The sequence below is a fragment of the Paramisgurnus dabryanus genome, chromosome 10 (genome assembly GCF_030506205.2).
Source record: "Paramisgurnus dabryanus chromosome 10, PD_genome_1.1, whole genome shotgun sequence".
Taxonomy (NCBI): Eukaryota; Metazoa; Chordata; class Actinopteri; order Cypriniformes; family Cobitidae; genus Paramisgurnus; species Paramisgurnus dabryanus.
This window is the reverse complement of record NC_133346.1, coordinates 10,245,834-10,266,312: the sequence shown is the minus strand read 5'-3', so window position 1 is coordinate 10,266,312 and position 20,479 is coordinate 10,245,834. Positions and strand designations below refer to the sequence as shown.

Here is a 20,479-nt window from a genome sequence, read left to right as displayed (position 1 = left end):
AAAAATATCGAGCTACAATAGTCTTCCAATACCTTAAACAAAGACCAGCAGATCAACAGCAGATATGAATTCAGAATAACTTTTAAAATACAACATCTGGAATAGTAAAAAATATCTATGAGCAGAGTAATTCTTCCATTCATATTTGTAACCAGACATTAAAAAACTAAAGCTTTTAAAGATCTTACTTTTTCTTCATATTCAGTCAAGTGGATAAACATCCCCAGGCCAGAGGCTAATGCAACTCTAGACAAACCTATTTCCACTTCACCACCGGCCATGAATAACATGACACAATGAACTTACAGTGGTAGTACATCTGGACCCTACAGACAGAAGACGATAAAGCTAAGGAGGCTAAACCGCAAGCATTGTGTTCACCTCTGAATCCCCAGGACTGTTGCCCTTTCTCTCCCCGAAAACAAAAAGCCCCACGGTCCCGCTGGGTTGAGGTAGCGAAGGCCGCCAGAGTTTGGCTAATAGCTTTTAGCAGACACTTATGGACTACTGAACAGACTGCGGTTAGCAGGGGGTGAGAGAGAAACGCAGTGGGGTAAAAATCCAACAACAGGCTTATAAATAAAACAGGCAGAACACTCCAACTTGCCACTGAGGAGATGTATGGTGGGACGTGAAGAGAGAAGGAACGTGAAGAGTGAGCTAATCTAACACGGTTAGCTTGGCACACCTCAACTGGCCTTAACCTCAAAAATACCATGGGGAGTCTAAAGGCCCGTTCACACCAAGAACGATAACAATAAATATAACTATGTAACTATAATGATTTAATTATATATTATATATAGATACAGTTTATAGACATAATTATTATATTTGCATCAACACCAATGGACAATAAGTGCAGAAGTATAGTCCCATTTTTATGCATACACAAGGGTCCGCGTACACCACCAGATCTTTGTAACCATGCGTACTTTGTAAAGTTTTACGTTTTAAAGTTTGTCTGTCACTCTGAATCACTTTTAATTTTTATATTAAAAAATTTACCTGAGTTTGGTTCCAAAACGCGATAAACAGCATTTTTTTTTAAGTTATCGCCAAAATCAGTATTTTATCAGGTCAGTCAGTCCTTCCACAAAAACTTGATCTTGCGGTGGAATATGCTGGATATTTATGCAATTTTATGCGATAAAATTGCGGGAACTTGCCGAAATTGCGGGAACTTGCAAAATCTGTTTTCGAGCTTTTCAATGATGTTCACGTCACATAATCACGACACTTCATAACGTTCCCATGGCAACAGGGCACATGGCTGCTCTTGTGTAAAGTAAATGCAAAATGTATCAACTTTCTGCTAAGATATATGTGATTTTTGCTACAAAAATGCGCACGGAAATCTGCAATTTATGCAGCGAAAGTGTGGCGTATTTGAAAAAAATGCGGCCCCCGCATAAATATGCGGACTTTGGCTGATTATGCATTAAATCATGCGATCGCATAATTGCGTTTTTCTGGAGGGAATGGTCAGTATTAAAAAGTACATTCTTAATTTTACGCAAAAAACAATATCCGCCGTCTTATTCTGTCATCTTTACTCACTTTTTTCCCAAAACGCGATAAACGCCACTTCTCCTTTTTAACAACATCTGGAAAAGTTACCCAATCTCTCGCCCTGTTATCAGAGCCCACAACAGCTTTCCGAGCTGTCCAGATAGCACATGATTGACAGCGAGCGAGTCGTCCATTAGGAGGTGTAGGAACTTCTAACCGCCACATCGAGAAAACAATTGGTGTTTGGGGAATTTTGACGACCCTAAGAACTCTGGGAACTATGTGGTCTTAACACCTTGTCAGAAGAATCAACCCTTAGGGAAACAGGGCATTTTGGAGGTCATCTGAGCCAGATGACACATCTCCAAAAACAGCTTTTGTATAACAGCACTAGAAAACAAACATGAAAGTGTCTCTATCACTGATAAAGTAGAGAAACACATAAATAAGGAACTGAAAAAAAACGCTAATGCTCCAAATCTCATAATTATGAGACTTAAACCTGGATTTCACAGACAGGGTCACCAGTGTTGACTAAGGTGAGCATCACTATTATTGCATATGCTTTCTGTTCTAGATAACATTTAAGATATAGATAAAAAGGCGCTGGATGACATCACTACTATAACCCCTAGCCATCTGCTAAGGATTACAGCCAGCAAGTGCTGTTGAAATTAAAGCATGTCCCTATTAGAAAACACACAACACTCCCTACTTTTCGTAATAATGGTGCCTGCTTCTCATTCATGGGACTCAATCTCACAGTGTGAAATGGTTCGAGCAGTTAGATTGATTTAGAAAAAGTGAAGGCGCAACTGCACCTCCTCTGCTCTTGTAGATATCAAGTCCTGCACTGTAATAGAGGTTTGACCTTGTTATGTGTAGGAGGAGGGATGAGCTGACTGTAGGAGAAAATGCATGCATCTGGCAATCCTTCTGATCAATCCCAAGGGGCTTTTAGCACTAAGAATATTCATCTCCACTGTTGGGGGAGGAAATAAGTACGTTAAAAGATGGGCCAGCAAAAAAACAAAGACTGATGATGCAAGACAGACTGTAATAAGACAAGCTTTGGGAATCGTGGTGACATATGCAAATATTTCAGAAAAAGTTGATTGCGAAGGATTTCCATGACAACTATACATAGAAAGGTCAGGTGTCAATCTAATAATTGTCTCCTTTTTTTGAAGTACGAGTGTGAACCTGGAAGTCGCACAAAGACGGAATTTCTAAGCAGAAGCTTCTAAGCTGTGAATGTTAATATGTGAGAAATTATAAGTGGCGAATAAAACGTGGCATGAAATTTTAAACAAAGTGTTTGATTTCCCTCCTTAGATGAATAAAAGAGGAATCAGCGGAACTCTGACACCCAAAATAATTTTACAACGCATCAAACTGTGACACCGCATTAAAGCACAATGCTTTGATATTTAATCTCTTGTGATGAGAAAAACACTGTTTTCTTTGTTGTTTTAAATGAATATGGCATGATTATAACACTTTTGCTTTACAAAATGCTCCGATAGAAGTTAAACGATAAAAGCGACCAACTTTCTATCTCAACCCTCATCTGCAATTCTTTTGAGTGCCTGCCTGTCCTCCTTAAATAGTTGATTATTTTACAGCCTCCCCCCTCCTCTTTTTCCTCTGGAATCCGGGAATTGATTTGCAAATGTGCATTCATTACCCTTAACTTAAATTAAGAAGTGGGAGGGCACTTTGCCACGAATCTTTTTAGCTGTTTTGCATTTACGAACAACAAAGGGGCCCTTGAAAAAAGACCCCTAACCCTGGGCCATAAAGCTTGCTTTTTATTCCTGTGGCTTCTGACAGCGATAGGACAAAACAAGCCGGTCACATGCAAAAAAGGAAATTACACACTAGGGCTTGTGTTTTCCTCAGGGATGAGAGATCCTCTGCCGGAATCAATCCTGCGAGGTGGGGATCGGGCTGGATTAAATGAAGTGGCAAGCGCAAAAATTCCATGACAGCTTCAACGGAGAAACCTGACACCTGAGGGGTTGTGGCAAGAGCTGCTTATGTGCTTTCTGCTTAAGAAACAGAGAAAGATGGTGTTTACTGTAGGGGATGAGGAGGATTTCTCACTGCAACAGAGAGAGACGGCAGGAGTTACAGAGCCTCTCTGAAATAAAGTCTATGTGCCATTGTGCCTTCAGAGGATGAGTGTCCATTAGATGGGCTTTGATGTTGTTCAAAGGAGAAAAATGCCCCTGTGTGCATCCTGGATGATTGTATATAAAGGATATGCCTTGACTTTTTACCTAAAGATATTTATGTAAAACAAGTAAATGTAAAATAAATTCAAACAGTCCTGTATACCAATAACAACATAAATAACAGTGAATGTTTTAAACACCTCAATTTCAGTTTTCTTTTTATTTTAGTCTTATATGTATACAAACACCACAGTTTTTCAATATTTTAAAGTGCACGAATTGAAAAAAGATAGGTATGTATTAATTCGTCTAAGTTGAGGTACGAACATAGTAAAATATTGAAAAATAAATTATACAATGGGACTATAAAATGTTTTATTCTGAAGAAATGCACATCTGACCTATCAAATGTCTTAAAATAACCACCAGAGCAATGTCTTCGCAATGTATGTGGTAACCGTGGTATAAGTGGAATAATTGACTCCGGTCCTTTGAATAATAATAAAAAAATTGCACACCCACTTCAAATCATGTGGCATTGCCACCTTGTAACGTGCACTATTTTTTAATAATTTAACGCCACATAATGATTCTAAAGCATTAGTACACTACTGTGTCGGAAATAAAGAGTTGAGCCCAAACTATAGAGGGGTTAAAAACATACCAAATGCTCCAAAGTTTCACATTATTTTTTGTCTTGGTGTTAAAGCTAATATTTAAATTTGCAAATCATATTCCGTTGAAGGTAAGATTATATAAAAACACAAAGTAAATCCATAACAATGCATACTATTTACATATGCTATCAAAGTGTGTAGCTGGGGCAACGTGGTCAGTTTACAAATCTATCGAAAATCTATTGAAATAAAATTAGCCTATGTTTTTAATTGAATATTTTAATTTAGTCTAGGCCTTGGCACCCCGCTGTACCACTACAACCCACAGTTTGGAAACCACTAGGACAGTGTTTATTTAGGTGTCATATATATATATACTACATAGACTTCTTTAAGATCAGATCTTCATGCCCAAGACCATCTGGCTCCTAAATTTCTTTAAAAACCTTCTCACATCACAAAATAAACAGAGGTTCAAGTGAACCATCCTCTGGTCAGCGGCAGAGTCCACTGAAGGTATTGATCCTTCTTTGGATTCCCTGGAGAGACTTGCAGGAAAAGAGGTGAGAGGAATAAATACGATTCTTTCAGCGCTTCGACCTGTTAGTAAGAATCTCTATAAGTGCTGACCCTAAACCCTGCAATCTCACCAAGCTCACAGTTTCCTCAGGAGATCAAGCCATGAAGCGTAAACAACCTCTCGGTCACCCTGGCCTTGTCGAAGTAGCTCATTTCTTTAGTGCAACCGAACCAAGTTGTGAAGAATCTAAAGATTGGAGAATTATACTGCCCTTTGCTTTTCTTTGGAAATAGTTTACTTTCCGTCTATCCGGATACACGGTTACGTACCAGTAGTAGTCTGGATTTACTGGCTTCATTAAGATTCTGCAAACCAAGCCTCCATGAAGGCAGCACAATAATACCACAGTCTGTTTTCCCTGACCTCCTGTAATTCAAACTCTCAACCCCAAAGAAAAACACATCTGGAATACATGTCAATGCATATCACATATCTCAAGGGGGCGTCAACTTCTCCTACCAAGCAAGAAGTGGGGAATAAATGATAAATTGTGCGTGGTGGCGACAGTGGAGACCCGGCCCAGCTGCTCTGTGTTGTCCGGACCTCCTTAGTGCCCTGTTAATGGAAGCGGCCCTGTCGGGGCGCCCAACATACCACTGGTCGAGATAACATCAGTTTCCTAGTTCTCCTGGTGGAGCACCAAAAACCTCCACGTTCCGCTGGATTAATCTCAAAACACAGTGTTCCCCCATGCACTTTTCGCTTGACCCCAACACCCGACTTTTAGGACAGGCCCACACGAACCACAAATTTAAGACGTGAAGTTTTATAGTGAGCTGTGAAGCAGATCTGCAAGTCAAACCACAAGCTAGCTTTCTTCAGATGGCCGATTCATCTTCTGATCCCTCAGGCCATTTTTCAGCTTCGGGTCAAATACCAGTGAAGAGGTAAAACAAAGTGGATTTGGGCTTTGAAGTTACGTTCTTCTCATCAAAAACGATACAGCCATTTTAAAATTCTTTCAATCTCCAATGGCCGGGGCCTTCAATGGAGGGCTGACTATTCATGAGCCGAATCTTTGAAAGTCAAACGCACAAAGATGAAAAGAAATCAAGCGTAGTCAGCACTGTATGGACGGGCTTCATGTTAAATGCATGCATGCTTCGAATGGGACGCCAATGATTAGCTAAAAATTCAACATTTGTCTTCTCCCAGCACAGCAGGAACTCGACAAATCTCCCCGAGGTCCAGGAGATAACATATCACATTCAGGATGTGTTCTTTTTGCTCCGATGGCTCAAGATTGCAACAGGAAATGAGGGGTTGGAAAACCCCTAGGCTTCCTTTGGTACTAGACCTAACCTGCGTATGTTTCCAGAGATCTGCAGGGGTGGGGTTTGAACATGTGGCATTTAGGCGGTGGAATATACACAGCTGAATTGCTTTCAATTAGTGATTCACACATTTAACAGGTTTAACATTTAAGTCAAGTGGTGCTAGTAGAGATTGTGGGTGTTTTGCATGAAAATGACACACTTGGGTTGATCACGGACTCGCTTTCGGCTTGCCAGGCTAGAAGATTGACACATAAGGAGTAAAATTAAACTGCGTGAGATAAAGGACAAGGCTAATTAACGTAGTGCGTAGTAATGTTTCGCATTCGAGTGCTCAGAAAGTACATGAATAACTTCAGTAGTTAAATTAAATGCCTACTGTTTTTAGCCTTGAAACCAAATGTGGTATAAAGACAGATATGACTGCTAAGTATAATACACTGCTGTGAATGTAATGACTGACCATTTTCAGAAATAAATTCAAGCAAAAAAAATTTGATTTACTAGGTCTGAACCGAGGTGACATGAACTATAACCAAGTAATATTTGTTATTAAAAAAACTTGAATTAGAAGATTGATTGATTGATTGATTGATTAATTTAACTTTAATTTCAATCTTTGACATGACCTACTCAGTCCATGTTAAAGCTATCAAGGTAATATTTTTACAGAATGTTCTTTACAATCACAAAAAACTACTTATTTAAGTGGACATATCATGAAAATCTGACTTTTTCCATGTTTAAGTGCTATAATTGGGTCCCCGGTGCTTCTATCAAGCTGGAAAATGTGAAAACAAACATCCCAGTAACTAAGTTTTGATAAACCATTCTCTGCAAGCATGTGAAAAATTAGGTAATTGGAATTTGGTTCCCCTTGTGATGTCAGAAGGGGATAATACCGCCCTTAATCTGCACTATCCAACCACGGCACTGCCATTTTGCTAATTTGCATTTAAAAGGACACACTCAAAAACTACACATTTTTGCTCAGACCTACAAAGTGGCAATTTTAACATGCTTAATATATTATATGGTATTTTGAGCTAGAACTTCACATACATACTCTGGCGACACCAAAGATCTATTTCCCATCTTACATCTTAAAAAAGTCTTGTGAAATGTCCCCTTTAAAGACATTTTAAAGTCACAAATTCTGACTAGATGAACCAAAACGAAAGCCATTCTTGTAAATAACAGAGATCTGATATATCTTGAGAGCTGTAAACACTTGCTTTGAAAAAAATACATCACACTAATATGTTTCCATTACTACAAATTTTTGTAGCGAACTTAACTCAGCCAAATAGCACATAAGCTCTATAAAGGGTCAAACATCTTCTATGCTAGTGGACCATCTGGCAAGCTTTACAAGTAAACAGGATGGCTACGCTGGATTAATCACCATTGAAAGCAGCAGATACTTGCTATAACAGAAAATATGCACAATAGATAACAAAAATCCTGCCACGTGTCCAATGATGCAAAATCAACAACAGCTTGTTAGCCCTTTAAACCGTTTCAACATAGACCAAAGATACTGACACCAAAACATTCACAACGAACGTTCTTTCAATTGCACTCAACGACCAACTGCATCCCATCCAAGCTGTGATTGTGATCTACACAGTCATTAAACAACATGCGTGCTAGAAATGTCCATGTCTGAGAGCCCTCTGAACCCAACAACCAAACAACAACATCAACTCTTAGTTACCGAAACAACACAAAGATCACGGCTGATGAGGATCTCAGGGAGTCGAAGCAAATAAGAGCGCAGGAGCCAAGTTTAACAGCGTGCAATGCGTAAACAGAGGTGCCGGGAAAACGAACGAGAGAGAGTTCCTGTTAATGAAGGTAATCTAACAGCGGTGCCCGTGCAGACAGAGACTGAGTCATTAAACCAGGGCTCCTGATGAGAGAGCACACATGGCCCTGGGCCCTTTTATTTACAGTGCGCTCGACGTGCACACAAAGACACACGCTAGGTCTGTTTGCATCAGCTAGCAAACAGCACAAATAAAACAAAGACCAAAGAGGTCTGCTCCTCAAAAGATTGTACTGCTGTGGCTCTCAAACTGGGAGGGGGGTGGTATAGTGCCAGTGGGACCCCAGTTTAATTACATTTTATAAAGTACATTATTTATTATAGATTCTGTGTAATTAAACCTCAGAAAACCAACAGCACTACGCTAGTTACTAGGGTTGCATAACGATTAATCGCGATTAATCTATTGCAGAATAAAAGTTTTATATGTGTGTGTGAACTGTGTAAAATAACTTTGTATAAATAAATACACAAACATGCATGTATATATTTAAGAAATGTTTAGATTTGTATATAAATTAATTTTGTATATTTATGTAAAATTTATATTATATATAAATAGAAATACTAAATATATAAATATATTTTTTTCTTAAAATTATACATGCATGTGTGCATATTTATATATGATTTTTATTCACAGTTCACACACATATGTGATTTAAACAAAAACCTTTATTCTGCAATAGATTAATCACGATTAATCGTAACGCAACCCTACTAAGTATGTTTACATGCAACCAAATAATCGTTTGTAATCGTATTGATGGCTCAATCGGATTGAAAAGCCTTCATGTAAACACCTTAATCAGTACAATTGAGGTCGAACGGATGCAAATTTAGATCAAATAAAAAAAGTTGTGTGGTCTGATCTGTAATCCAATAATCGGGAGAAAAGTACCCATGTAAACATATGAATCATAGTATTTTCTCAATCCCAAGCAAAAAAACTTTGTTGTTGTACTTGTTAAATTCTTATATTTAACTCTTATTTACATATCGCACAATTCTAGTCACAGAACCATGCAATAGCAAGGCAATGGCAACCCCCATTATTAAGGTAATAAGGGTCACGCGTTGTACATTGTGCAGCGTTCATGTGTACCTTTATAATATTACATAAAGCAATAAATTAGCGTTGTGTCTTTCTAAAAGTGCGTTTTCTTTGGCTACATCTGAAAACTTCTTAAGAACTTTCACCAACTCCACTTTGACTTTGTACATTTATCCAAAGATATAAAGCATGAATTTGACAAGAGTTGCTGTGTGCTGCGTTGCCAAGTCCTCTGCTTTTTTGGGCGGGTTAAAGATCAAAGCATCTCGTTGATTTGTAATTGGTATTTGGGCTCGAAATAGTCTTTGGGATGCTTTTGGGCTAGTTTTATATGTCCATTGGGCTGGTTTTGATACACAAATCTGGCAACCCTGGCTGTGCACATGTACACACATTTGTCAGATTGACAAACTTTTGTGCATGAAAACATAGCCATTGTATCATTTAATATGTTTTGTTTAATTCAAATGCACCCTAAACAAGGCGAGGGGGGCGCACGCCAAAAAATTTGAAAACCACTGCATTGTGCAAACACTGGAAGCACAATCTGTCTGCTTAAGAATCTGATTGAGTTGTTTCTCAGTGTGAGAATGTGGTAATCTGAGCTCAGCAGGCCATTATACCGAGCAACCATACTGAGATGCTTGTCTGGGTTCGGGAAAAATAAACAGAACGCTCGGTTGGAAGAGTTTCATAATTTGTTGCACACAAGTGACTTCGAGAACATCTGATCTGAAGATGTGGCTGAGAGTAATGCAGGGCAGCCAAACCGGCAGGAATCCTACTGTACCAGACGTGCAGATAGTGGGATTTTTTCGTCTGGCTCTGTAAGTGCTACGGCGCAGCGGTGCCCCATGGCTGCCCGCAGCTTCTTTCCACTACGGGATTCTTGCAGCTCTCACAGGCACACAGATAAACCGCAGACCCCACTTAAAACTATCCAAAGTCCACGACAGGCTTATCCCAATGGGTGTAACTGCTTGCAGAGTTATGAAGTGTACAGGAATATGGGTGTGTTTACAAGCAATTTCTCAAACCTTTTTTTTAAACAACAGGGAGCAGTACTGTGAATTGAAATGTTGTGAAAGGCGAGCTACCAAATCTTCTCTAAGGGGGAGAGAGAAGGATTACTGTGTGATACCTTGCTGTTGGATTAGAAAATGCAACTAATGCATGCGTGTTTCAAAAGCTTAGCCTACTATGTAAATACCAACAGATTATGTAGAAAATTAACATATTTAGTCTCCATTTCCTAATCTTAAATACTGGTTTATATGTTAACATCTAGTAGATAACAAAGCAGCCCTCTCTTGCTGAAGGTATACCTTGGAGCTAGGGCTGGGCAATATTGTTCAAATAGATGCATATCTCAAGTCAAATCCTCATGTGAGATGTCACAATCACTTTTATTAACAGTGTATGATAAAAAAAATCCAACACAGGGTTTTCCTCACTGTTTGAAAATAAACAGCTGTCTGGAAACTTACATTTGACCTCAGTGTACATATCTGGTAGAGCTTCTGTTCCGAAATGGACTGTATTGTCTCATCCGGTATCCCGTAGGAAAAAAATATATATTACCAAAACTCGATATACCATCCAGCTCTACTTGGAGCTAGACTCAATCCCGAATGACCAGCATGAGCACCACAGTCGTTTTTTTCCAAAGGGCTAATCCCTAAGACACCATCATATTAGCGCTCTATATATAAAATTCAATTGAATATTTTCAACTTTGTGTGTATAGTTGTAAACTAAACCATCTACTGATTAAAGGGCTAACATTAGTTGGTGAATTGTAGCTAAACCTGCTACAATTGAGAGTGACAAAGTCAACAGCCAGAACGATGGCAATCCACCAGGGGACCAATTTCCAAGGCAAACCTTCAGTGTATTACTCATAACAAAAACACTGCTTAATACTATCGAGTTATTGGAATGGGACCGAAAAATAATCACAAAACCAGTGCTGCGTTGCAGGTAAATATCACAGCGGTAAGATATTTTCTGGTTTAAAGAGGGCCAGCTTCTTTTTTCGACAGCAAAGCTAAATATCAAGCCTCAGTCAGGATTTGCATTATTATTATATGGTCATTTAAAGAATAACCAGACAGTGTGCCAAGTATCGTTATGTAAAAATTAATTATGCATATATGTCCTCACAAAATTGCTCATTAAACCTATCAATCATGAATTTTGTGTGCTTAGACACTTTTGTGCCCATAAGAGGCTTGAACTTTTTAATATCTACCTGCTACTCTTAGTACTCCAATGTGCCCTGCCCTCCGCCAACCTATACCTTGTTCAGGTTGTCACCAACCTTGTGCATGTTCCACATTTATGTACAATTTTGGCAACAATCTAAGCAAACATTACATTTTTACTATATTTTGAGATTTGAAGACATAATAACAACTACTAGGAAGTAAATAAATCTATGAATGTAACAAATTATAATTCAAACACTATTAAACAAACCCTAGCCAGATTAACAGAATCAGCAAGTTTAGTTTGGTCCAATCCAACCGATTCTTTGTCTGGTGTTTCCTATTTCGTCCACAGCTTTGAGGGTCATCCCAGCCACTGGAACTAATGCGTAGAGCTATTAAACTGTCTTCAGCTGTGGACAGAGACACAGGGTCGACAGATTGATGCCAATGCTTTGTGTTGTGTCCTTTTTTACCCCCACACAGCCACGCCAGCCGGAGTCGACGTCTTAAGAGTTTAATTCAAACTTCCTGTCAGTGTTAGACTTGTAAACTAGAGCCGTCTGTGCTTCCTTACTTGACCAATTAAAATCATGCAGTTCCATCCACAAGAGGAGGTGATATAATACTGCTATTTTAAGACACGGGTAAAGCTCTTGCATTGTAAAATATGGAAACAGCCTCGGTTTCATTCTGTCTAATTAAAGGTGTCAAGTATTTTAAAAGCATTAATAGGGATTTCTGAGCATTTACGGTGAAGCTAATATGAATTCTTTGACAAGATATCTGCGAGAACAACAAGGGAGAGAGAAAGATACATCCAAGCTGTTTTGTCTCCCGGCAGGCATGGATCCAGTAAAGAGCGTGAATACGCTGGGACAGAAATCAGACTTAGACATCAGACGTGCTCAGTAGGAATGCGCTGTTTATCTCCCTCTTTATTGACAACCTCTCGACAGCACAATGTTTACACAGAAGAGACAGGGAGTTTGCGCGAATGCGTGTAAGGGAAAGGCAGACTTCTCTGTGTCACACCTCTCACACAAACGCACACAAACATTCCTCGCGTCTGATCTGAGGAGCAACGACAGCCTCGGAGACGCGAGACATCAAAATAAGCTGTCTCGCAAAGAGGAAAACAATAAATGACACGCTTTACGCAAAAAGTCTCGGGGCTTTTGAAACACTGTCAATCAAAGACGCATACAGTGTAGGACATATACGCGGCTATTACAATCTTTGTGTTCGCATTGGATGTGATGTATCCATTAAAAACAAAAGGGACGTTTGTGGATGGAGTTATTCTGTCATTTCCGTTGAGGTTCATTCGGTACTTTTAAGGGTGTCATTACTGAGTCAGAAACGTGATCTAAAGCCTCCTGTCATTAAATGAATGTTTGGGGACAATCCGGAGAAAACCAACAGCTGTTTAGAATGACTTCAAAAGGAACTGAGTCAACATATGTCCTACTCAAGCTGCAAATACACAAACACAACAAATAATACACAACCATACAAACTTAATCACGGACAAGATCAGATATCTTCAAATGACAGTGTTGAGGGCTTTGGATGTAATTCAATGCCTATTCTTTCAAATTCCTTATCAGGTGTGAGAAGGTGAAAGGAGATAGCCGGTGGGCCGCGAGCACATACCTGCGCTAGACTACCTGTTTTCCAGAAGAGGTGCGGGAAAAAGTATGTAGACCATTCGGATTGGCTAAAACTAGCTATATCCACAGGATCAGAAAACCTCACTTTGAGTATTTTTGGACTTTGACCACATCTGCCCATGAAACAAAAGCAGAAACAGTATTGACGACACAAATGAGACTGGTGGCAACTATAGATCTGGTCAAATAAAAACCTAGTGTGTCATTTTATGCCTCGTCTGGGGGCGCGCTGCCCTTGATTCAGTGGCCGATTTTGTCATCTGTTATATTGGGGAACAGATCTCAGAGGCAATGTTTATTGGCTCATAAAAATGAGCTTTTGCTGGGCAGCACAGCCAGCACTGATCTGAGCGTGATAAAATCCCAGCTATGCCAGTTTGTAGCTACAAAGCCAATAGTGTGTTTGGTTTAATGCAAATTCATGCATTTATGTAAACAGGCGAGGTTAACATTGTTTGTTAATGATAAACTAAGAACTGGCCATATGAAATTATAACATGGTTTTATTACACTAAAAGTATAATAACCATGCTTTTTGGTGAATTATTAAGTGTCAGTTGTATTACCATAATTAGTATGAATATCATGGTTAAACTATGGTTCATGTAGTGGGACAATAGTAAGTTTGTGTTTACTATGGTTTTACTACAGATAACATTGTTATTAAGAAATGGGTACTGTAGTAAAGCCATGGGTCATTTCTGTTAGTCTTTAAAATAATTAATTGTATGGCTTGTTCACCTTCAGTAAGTACACTTACTCTATGTTTTAGGGATAGTTCAATAAATCCCCTTAGAACGGAGTATTTGAGATATATACAATAAAAACACATGAAAGCCTACCGAATGTTATTTAATAACAACTGATAAGGTCTGACTTTATCTTTAAGCGTTCATGAATATCACTTAAATCAATATGAATTGAATATTTAAAAACACAACTCAAATGCAAATGCACGACCTGCTAGTGTGCAAGTGTCCTGTTATGCTAGCTTATTATGCGCGCAATAACAATAGCATCATCTATAAACAATTACGAGACAGAATTCAAGTTATACAAACATTTCGAATCTATTTCACCTCACATTATAATCGGTTGTATCGTACTGTCATCTTACCTTGAGACAAACAGATGAGCGTGAACGCAATGATGAGAGCTTCTAAAGTCCTGCCAAACTCCATCACCTTTTAAAAAAATAAAGTCCCGTAATACTTTATTCGCCTTTATCCGGACTGTCCCTGAAATCACCAGAAAAGCGCTACAATCCGGCAGATGTGAACAGAGCACACAGTCACATTGAATAACTTCAATAAACTAAACTAAAAGCACAAAAACTGTTTCCTGAACAGGTACATAAATAAGAGCATCAGTTATATTCCATGTTCTCGTGCGTTTCCGGTGTGCACGCGCTTCGTGTTGTGCTCCAGCAGCGATCGTATCGATAAAGAGTCAATGTAACGGACAGATCTGACGCTTGTTACAGTCCGCCCCAGACGCTCTTACATCTTAAATTAATTTCGCGGGTAAAACACATCTCTTCTCTCTTTTCCTCGGAATAGAAAAATATCCTCTTTTATTAGAGAAAGAGAGAAGATTCAGTTCACGCGCACGATTTCCATCTCTCCCGCTGCCTCCCGCTCTTCACTTGGCTGTGAATGAACGGATTTACTACTGGTGTCTACGGGCGGCTGTCTCGTGGCTCTAGCCCACCCCCTATACCCCTGACCACCTTCAGCAGTTACACACACTGGGGTAACTGCACTCTTAAAGGGCCAGTGACTTGATTTCACACAATCTTATTTAGCTCCTTGTATGTTTAGGAATTACTTTTGAGGTGTTTGCTTTCTGTGCATAATCATTTCTATAAGAATGACATAACATTTTTTAAACTATAAATATATAATAAGTTTAAAAATCATTTATTTGGATGGGGCTTGTATGTCAGGCTCTAAAAAACTGACAAAAACTGGGCCCTAAATCACAAAAAGTATCACAAAAGTCATCAATACAATTCTGCGCTATATATACATACATCCACTCATACAAACAGATGGACTGATGGAGCGATGGACAGAAAGACAGAAAAACACAGAGCTGATAGATAAACAAGCAGATAGATAGATAGATCATCACAAAAAGAAATGTCATTGTTTTAACAGTGAATGACTGGATGAGAAGTGAAAAGCAATATCAGAGGTATAGCAGGGTGGTATGAGGATCAGACAATGAGGCATGACAGAAAAGACCCTCTGACTGCAGCAGGTAATGATGGCAGATGATGTCTCTGAATTCAGCTCTGGCAAATAACAGCAACCAATCAGTAAACAGAAAAAAAGGCCTGTTTTGTATTCACTGCATTTCACTCGTTGCATTCCTGGCACTTCCCCAGCTATAATGACGATGTATTTGTTGAAATATTAACCAACAAATTGCATTTTATGTTAATTTCAAGATGAAAGGCTCTACACGCAAGTTGCCATTAATTTGGGAGACATATTTATCTTAATTCTCTTAATGTGATATCTTCCATTATGTTCACACTGGTGTACACGAGGAGCTTCTGGAAGGACTACCCTTGATATTGTCCTCATGTATGATGCATGAGCAAGTTTAACTTAATTGCAAAAACTGATTAATTGAGCTTCGGCGTGTAATTGAATAAAACATGATTCCGTTTTTCCCTAAATACATTTCATCTCTCTTATGACTGATGCAGCATGCTCCCACTACCATAAAACATCAGCTGGAACTGTCAGGGCAAGTGTGCAGTCTGTGAATTTTGCTGAATAATCACATTAGGGTGAGAGTTATGGCGACATCATATCATCACGTCTTAATGATGCCATTAAGCATTGGTCGCAAGAGTATGGTAGAAGCGGGAGTTCGGAGAACATCGCTGGAGATGACAAATTACCGTCGAATTCGTAAAAGCTAACAATGAGTCGATCTACAGTACGAATGCGAAAACGTTCTGCAGTCATGTTATAAAACAGCTTGTTTGCTCATAACATAACTAAAAAAAATTTTTTTTTGATTGATTCTATAATTCCTCAAAAAAAGATAAATTACAATGAAAAGGATGTCACAATGCCTCAGGCAATCTCATCACAAAACACATCTACTAATTTCCACAGCCAACGGACAGAAATTATCAAAAACAAGCCTTTATCAATAGAAATTAACTTGACCTTTCAAATAAGGTGACCGCAAAACCGATTTGAACATTTCTCCATTAAGCCAGGCTAAGGTAAAAATTGCACCTCGGTGGCAACATATCAGACATCATACGAGTGTTCAGCAATCGACAGTGACAGAGGAAACCGCTTTGAAAATCCTATAGCACTATACGCAATTAGCCCATCCACCATACAGCCGCTTGAGTCCATGCCAGCTGAACGTGATTTATTACCCTGATCAACCACACAACCAACACCTGACAATACTGAACTGGGGCCAAACCATCTGACACTGTGCATTTAAAGCTAAACACATCCCAACCAACCAATGGGATACTTCAAATTTTTGAAGCCAACACAGAGAAATAATAATTACAAAAAATAACGTAAAATGTAAAAATCTGTGTTTTTCAAACTCTTCTGCTCCATAAGGTTCAAAACCCCCTTTTATCAACATCAATTTAGAAATGTGTCCTGTTGTTGGAGCTGATGCGCTTTCGGTGACCCGAGTTCGAAATTCTGTCTCAATGTCTTTTGCCGATCCCCTTCACCCTTGCACACTGTTTGTTAAATAAAGACAAGAATTGTCATCACAAAAAAAAAATGTGTCTGGTTAACCTTTAAGGGGCCATGGCACAATTCAATTCAATTCAATTTTATTTATATAGCGCTTTTCACAATTGTTAATTGTTGCAAAGCAGCTTTACATGAGTAGATGTAGAGGAGAACATTGAAAATCAATACATAGTATAAGAAGTAGAATATAGCGGCTAAGGATAAAAACCCGTGTAAGCGAGCATATTAATAATGTAACGTATACAGTAAAGTGCTAAGTTAAGCCAAAGTTGGCTGACTCTCCCTGGGACTAAAAAACCCCCTAGGAGAAAACCCAATGGGAAAAAATCCTAAAAGGACAAAAAACCCTAGGGAGAGATTAATATTTATATTTATAATATATAGACACGGTAGGGATAGGAAGCGTGTAAGCGGATTAAACTGGTTCCACAAGACTTTTTTAAGATGTAAAATAAATATTTGGTGTCCCCAGAGCACATTAAGTGAAGTTTTAGCTCAAAATACCACATAGATCATTTATTATAACATGTTAAAATTGCCACTTTGTAGGTGTGTGCAAAAATGTGCCGTTTTGGGTGTGTCCTTTAAAATGCAAATGAGCGGATGAAGTGCAAACAGTGATACCAATGATGGTGGTTTGTTGCAATTGAAACTCAATTGTGCTGTGAATTATTTTCTCTCTCTCTTTTTCTCTGCATTAAATGGCAGTGCTGTGATTGGATAGTGCAGATTAAGGGGCTGTATTATTATAATAAGAGCTCCTTATGACATCATAAGGAGAGCCAAATTTCAACGACCTATTTTTTCATGTGCTTGTAGAGAATGGTTTACCAAAACTTGGTTACTGGGTTGATATTTTTCACATGTTCTAGGTTGATAGAAGCACTGGGGACCCAGTCATAGCACTTTAAGATTTTCATGCCATGGCCCCTTTTAAATCAATAGCATTATTGAAATCACATTTATACAAACCAAACCGAAATCTATACAAAACTGCCACCAAAAATGTGCAACTTGCACACTTAATTTCTAATTTGTTTTCCTGATTTGAATTTATATATGAATAATCAAAATGAATTTTTAGCAGTTCTGATGGCCTAAAAAATCCTGGCAGACACTTTTATCCAAAGCAACTTGCAGTGCATTTATACTATAAATGTTTTTTAATCAGTATGTGTGGCAATGAAACCCCTGACCTATGTGTTGATAACGCAATGCTCTACCAATTGAGCTACAGAAAAACTAATGAATGCAAAACACTGGAACAGCTAAAAATACATTCATCAGTAGACAAGTGTTGATAATTGATGTCACATTGTGTTGTGACATTAACAGGCACCATAACACAGAGACACACAAACAACCATCCAACATGTTTCATACATGTGCCCAACGGTACATCTGGTCTGGCCAAAATCCCTATAGCAAAATATTGACTGCCCATCATGCTGTGATCGCCATGGAGACGGACACGACGCTGAGGCCAAATGACATTTAATGTGAAAAGCAATACACTGAGTCCTTATGTAATAGAAAAGGATCCAACTCCCCCGCACACCCAAAGCGGAGAGTGTTGCATGCGACAGTTGTCCAAGAGGGAATAACGCCAAAAACCAGGCACCGAAGTAAATTGTAAATGCTCGGCACGCACAAAAGCCTAAAAGGAAACAAAAGACCTGCCGAGAATGTGTTTATTTGTCGTCTTTTGAACGCGGACCAATTTGCTTGATTATACACAAAAACAATCACAGTGGCCTGACCGCAAAACAGCATTCTGATCGAATCAGAGCCCGGTGACACATACAGTGATTTCCGAGATGTTTTGCAACAATTTGGCAAGAGAAATATGATTTGTGCTTTGTATCGAATGCATAAAAAGGAGCGACACGTGTCATGCTCTGTTGCTTTAAACCGCACAGCTCATATAGATTATAGATTAATTGATTTAAAGGGTGCGGCTGGAAAATGACAATATATCTCATCGATCTGCCTCAAAATGAGATTGGCTGCTGCTAATCATCCCGCGGGAGACGGGCGCACATTTAGACGCCCAATTTCCTGTTGCTCTCCGATGCATTAATATTCCACTTTCTCTACCTCTCCCTATCTGTCTGTCACTCTCTCTCTCTCTCTCTCTCTCTCTCTCTCTCTCTTTGTCTTTAAGCCCCTCTGTTCGAGGCCCCCTTAATTGTGGCTCTGTGAAGCGAGAAGGTCCCTCTGTTCTCCCCTTCAATCCTGAAAAGGAGTAAAATTGGTGTGTATCAGGCGACTGAACCCCTTCTGTTTCCATCATATGCAAAGTGCAACTGGAAAAAGTCTGACATTAACCCCTTGTATGTTAGAAGGCCAGGCTTTCAAGAGCTAATTGTATAATACGACCACATTCACTCTTGGCACGAAAACCTTGTAAGGTCACCTCGCGCGCACGCTTCTTTCGAAGATGGTTGCTAATTGGCCGGCTTTGAAGAACTGCTCTCGAAGGTGATGCTAGACAGTTGGAGCTTTCCCCATTAGTAATTGTTGTTCAAGCTCAGAAAGCTTTGCTGGTTTCTTCACTCTCTATTGTTAGTCTTGATGAAGACCTGTGCAGGTTGGTTAGTAATTTACTCCCGAAATTGTACCAGGGGCTTGCTAATGATATGTTTGGCGTTCTGCTTTTCCCTTCAACTTGGGTTGGAAAATTGGAGCGCCCATCATTTTGTTTCCCTGGAGATGAAATGACTCTTCCAATTCCCACTGTCTGCAGTCGGATCCGGGAGGGAGGTGACAGCAATTACGGTCCTCTTCGGCCGGCAGCGCTGGGGAAATTCGCTCTGACATGCAGTCTTTGGCTATTCCAGACCAGACTGGTCTAGTTTGACACCGGCTATCTCATCAGAATAGCCATTTCCCTCTATCGGCTTGTCTCAGTCTCCCTTTGGGTTTAAATGAGCTGTTTGCATGCCTACATGCATGTGTTTAAGTGGACTGGCAATATGCTTGTTATATATCTGAATACTCATTACAGGCCATTTCTGCGCGGCACGCAACAGACAAACGCGTGGAGCGCCTTAATCATGGACGGGCTACAGAAATGCTGTTGAATATGCAAAGGGTAACTCATTTGACTGCATTGCATATTGACTAAAATGCAAATTAGTAGAATGCAACATGGCTTCTGCTCTCTGTTTTGGTGTAGGAGGTGACAAAAAGACAGTGGGGAATCAATGTTATCAACTCAGAGCTTATTGCACTTATGCAGGTGGGGATTAGAGGATGATCTGAGTAGGAAATTTAAATTCAATGCCATGCTGCGCTCTGATTAAATGTCAAACTTTATATTGTGTGCATTAGATGCATGTTTTCCTCATCCAGTTAAAAATTTATGCATTTTGTGCTTTAAGATTAGGGCCGCGACTGAATGTTTATATGGGTATACATTGAATGTAATTTTTATTATATCAGAAAAGAATATGTATTTTGTATGTTTTTTATCAGACAAGTTATACGGTAAGTTTTCAGATTGATGTCAAAACTGGAAGCAGTTAAATAAGCAATTTCAAATGATTTATTATCTTTACTATGCCAGACTTAAAAGTAGTAATCCATACTTTCTTTTTAATGTTATGATGCCTGGTTTCACTTGTATCTAAAACTACAGCACTTTGAAAGGAAAGCTTGTAGTCTTTTTGTCCAGTAAAATGTCACCAAAAAAGAATAAATAACCTAAAAAGCAAAATTGCATACAACATAAGCATAACTTCTGCCTGCAATATACATATATCTTGTTTTAGGAGAATATATCTTTAAGGTTTTTTTTGTCAAG

The 20,479-nt window shown here is 39.0% G+C and overlaps 1 protein-coding gene across 3 annotated transcripts in view; it reads right to left on the bottom strand.

Annotated features, from left to right (window-relative positions):
* robo3 (roundabout, axon guidance receptor, homolog 3 (Drosophila)) overlaps positions 1–20,479 on the bottom strand; it is a 182,095-nt gene that overhangs the window by 64,685 nt on the left and 96,931 nt on the right. Inside the window, exon 1 of one of the 3 annotated variants that reach the window (XM_065259493.2) lies at positions 14,040–14,616. The exons of the other annotated variants lie outside the window; for them this stretch is intronic. Coding sequence (XP_065115565.1) covers positions 14,040–14,103 — 64 coding nt within the window. The 5' untranslated portion in view covers positions 14,104–14,616. Of the gene's footprint in view, positions 1–14,039; positions 14,617–20,479 lie in introns of those variants that run through there. 3 annotated transcript variants of the gene reach the window in all.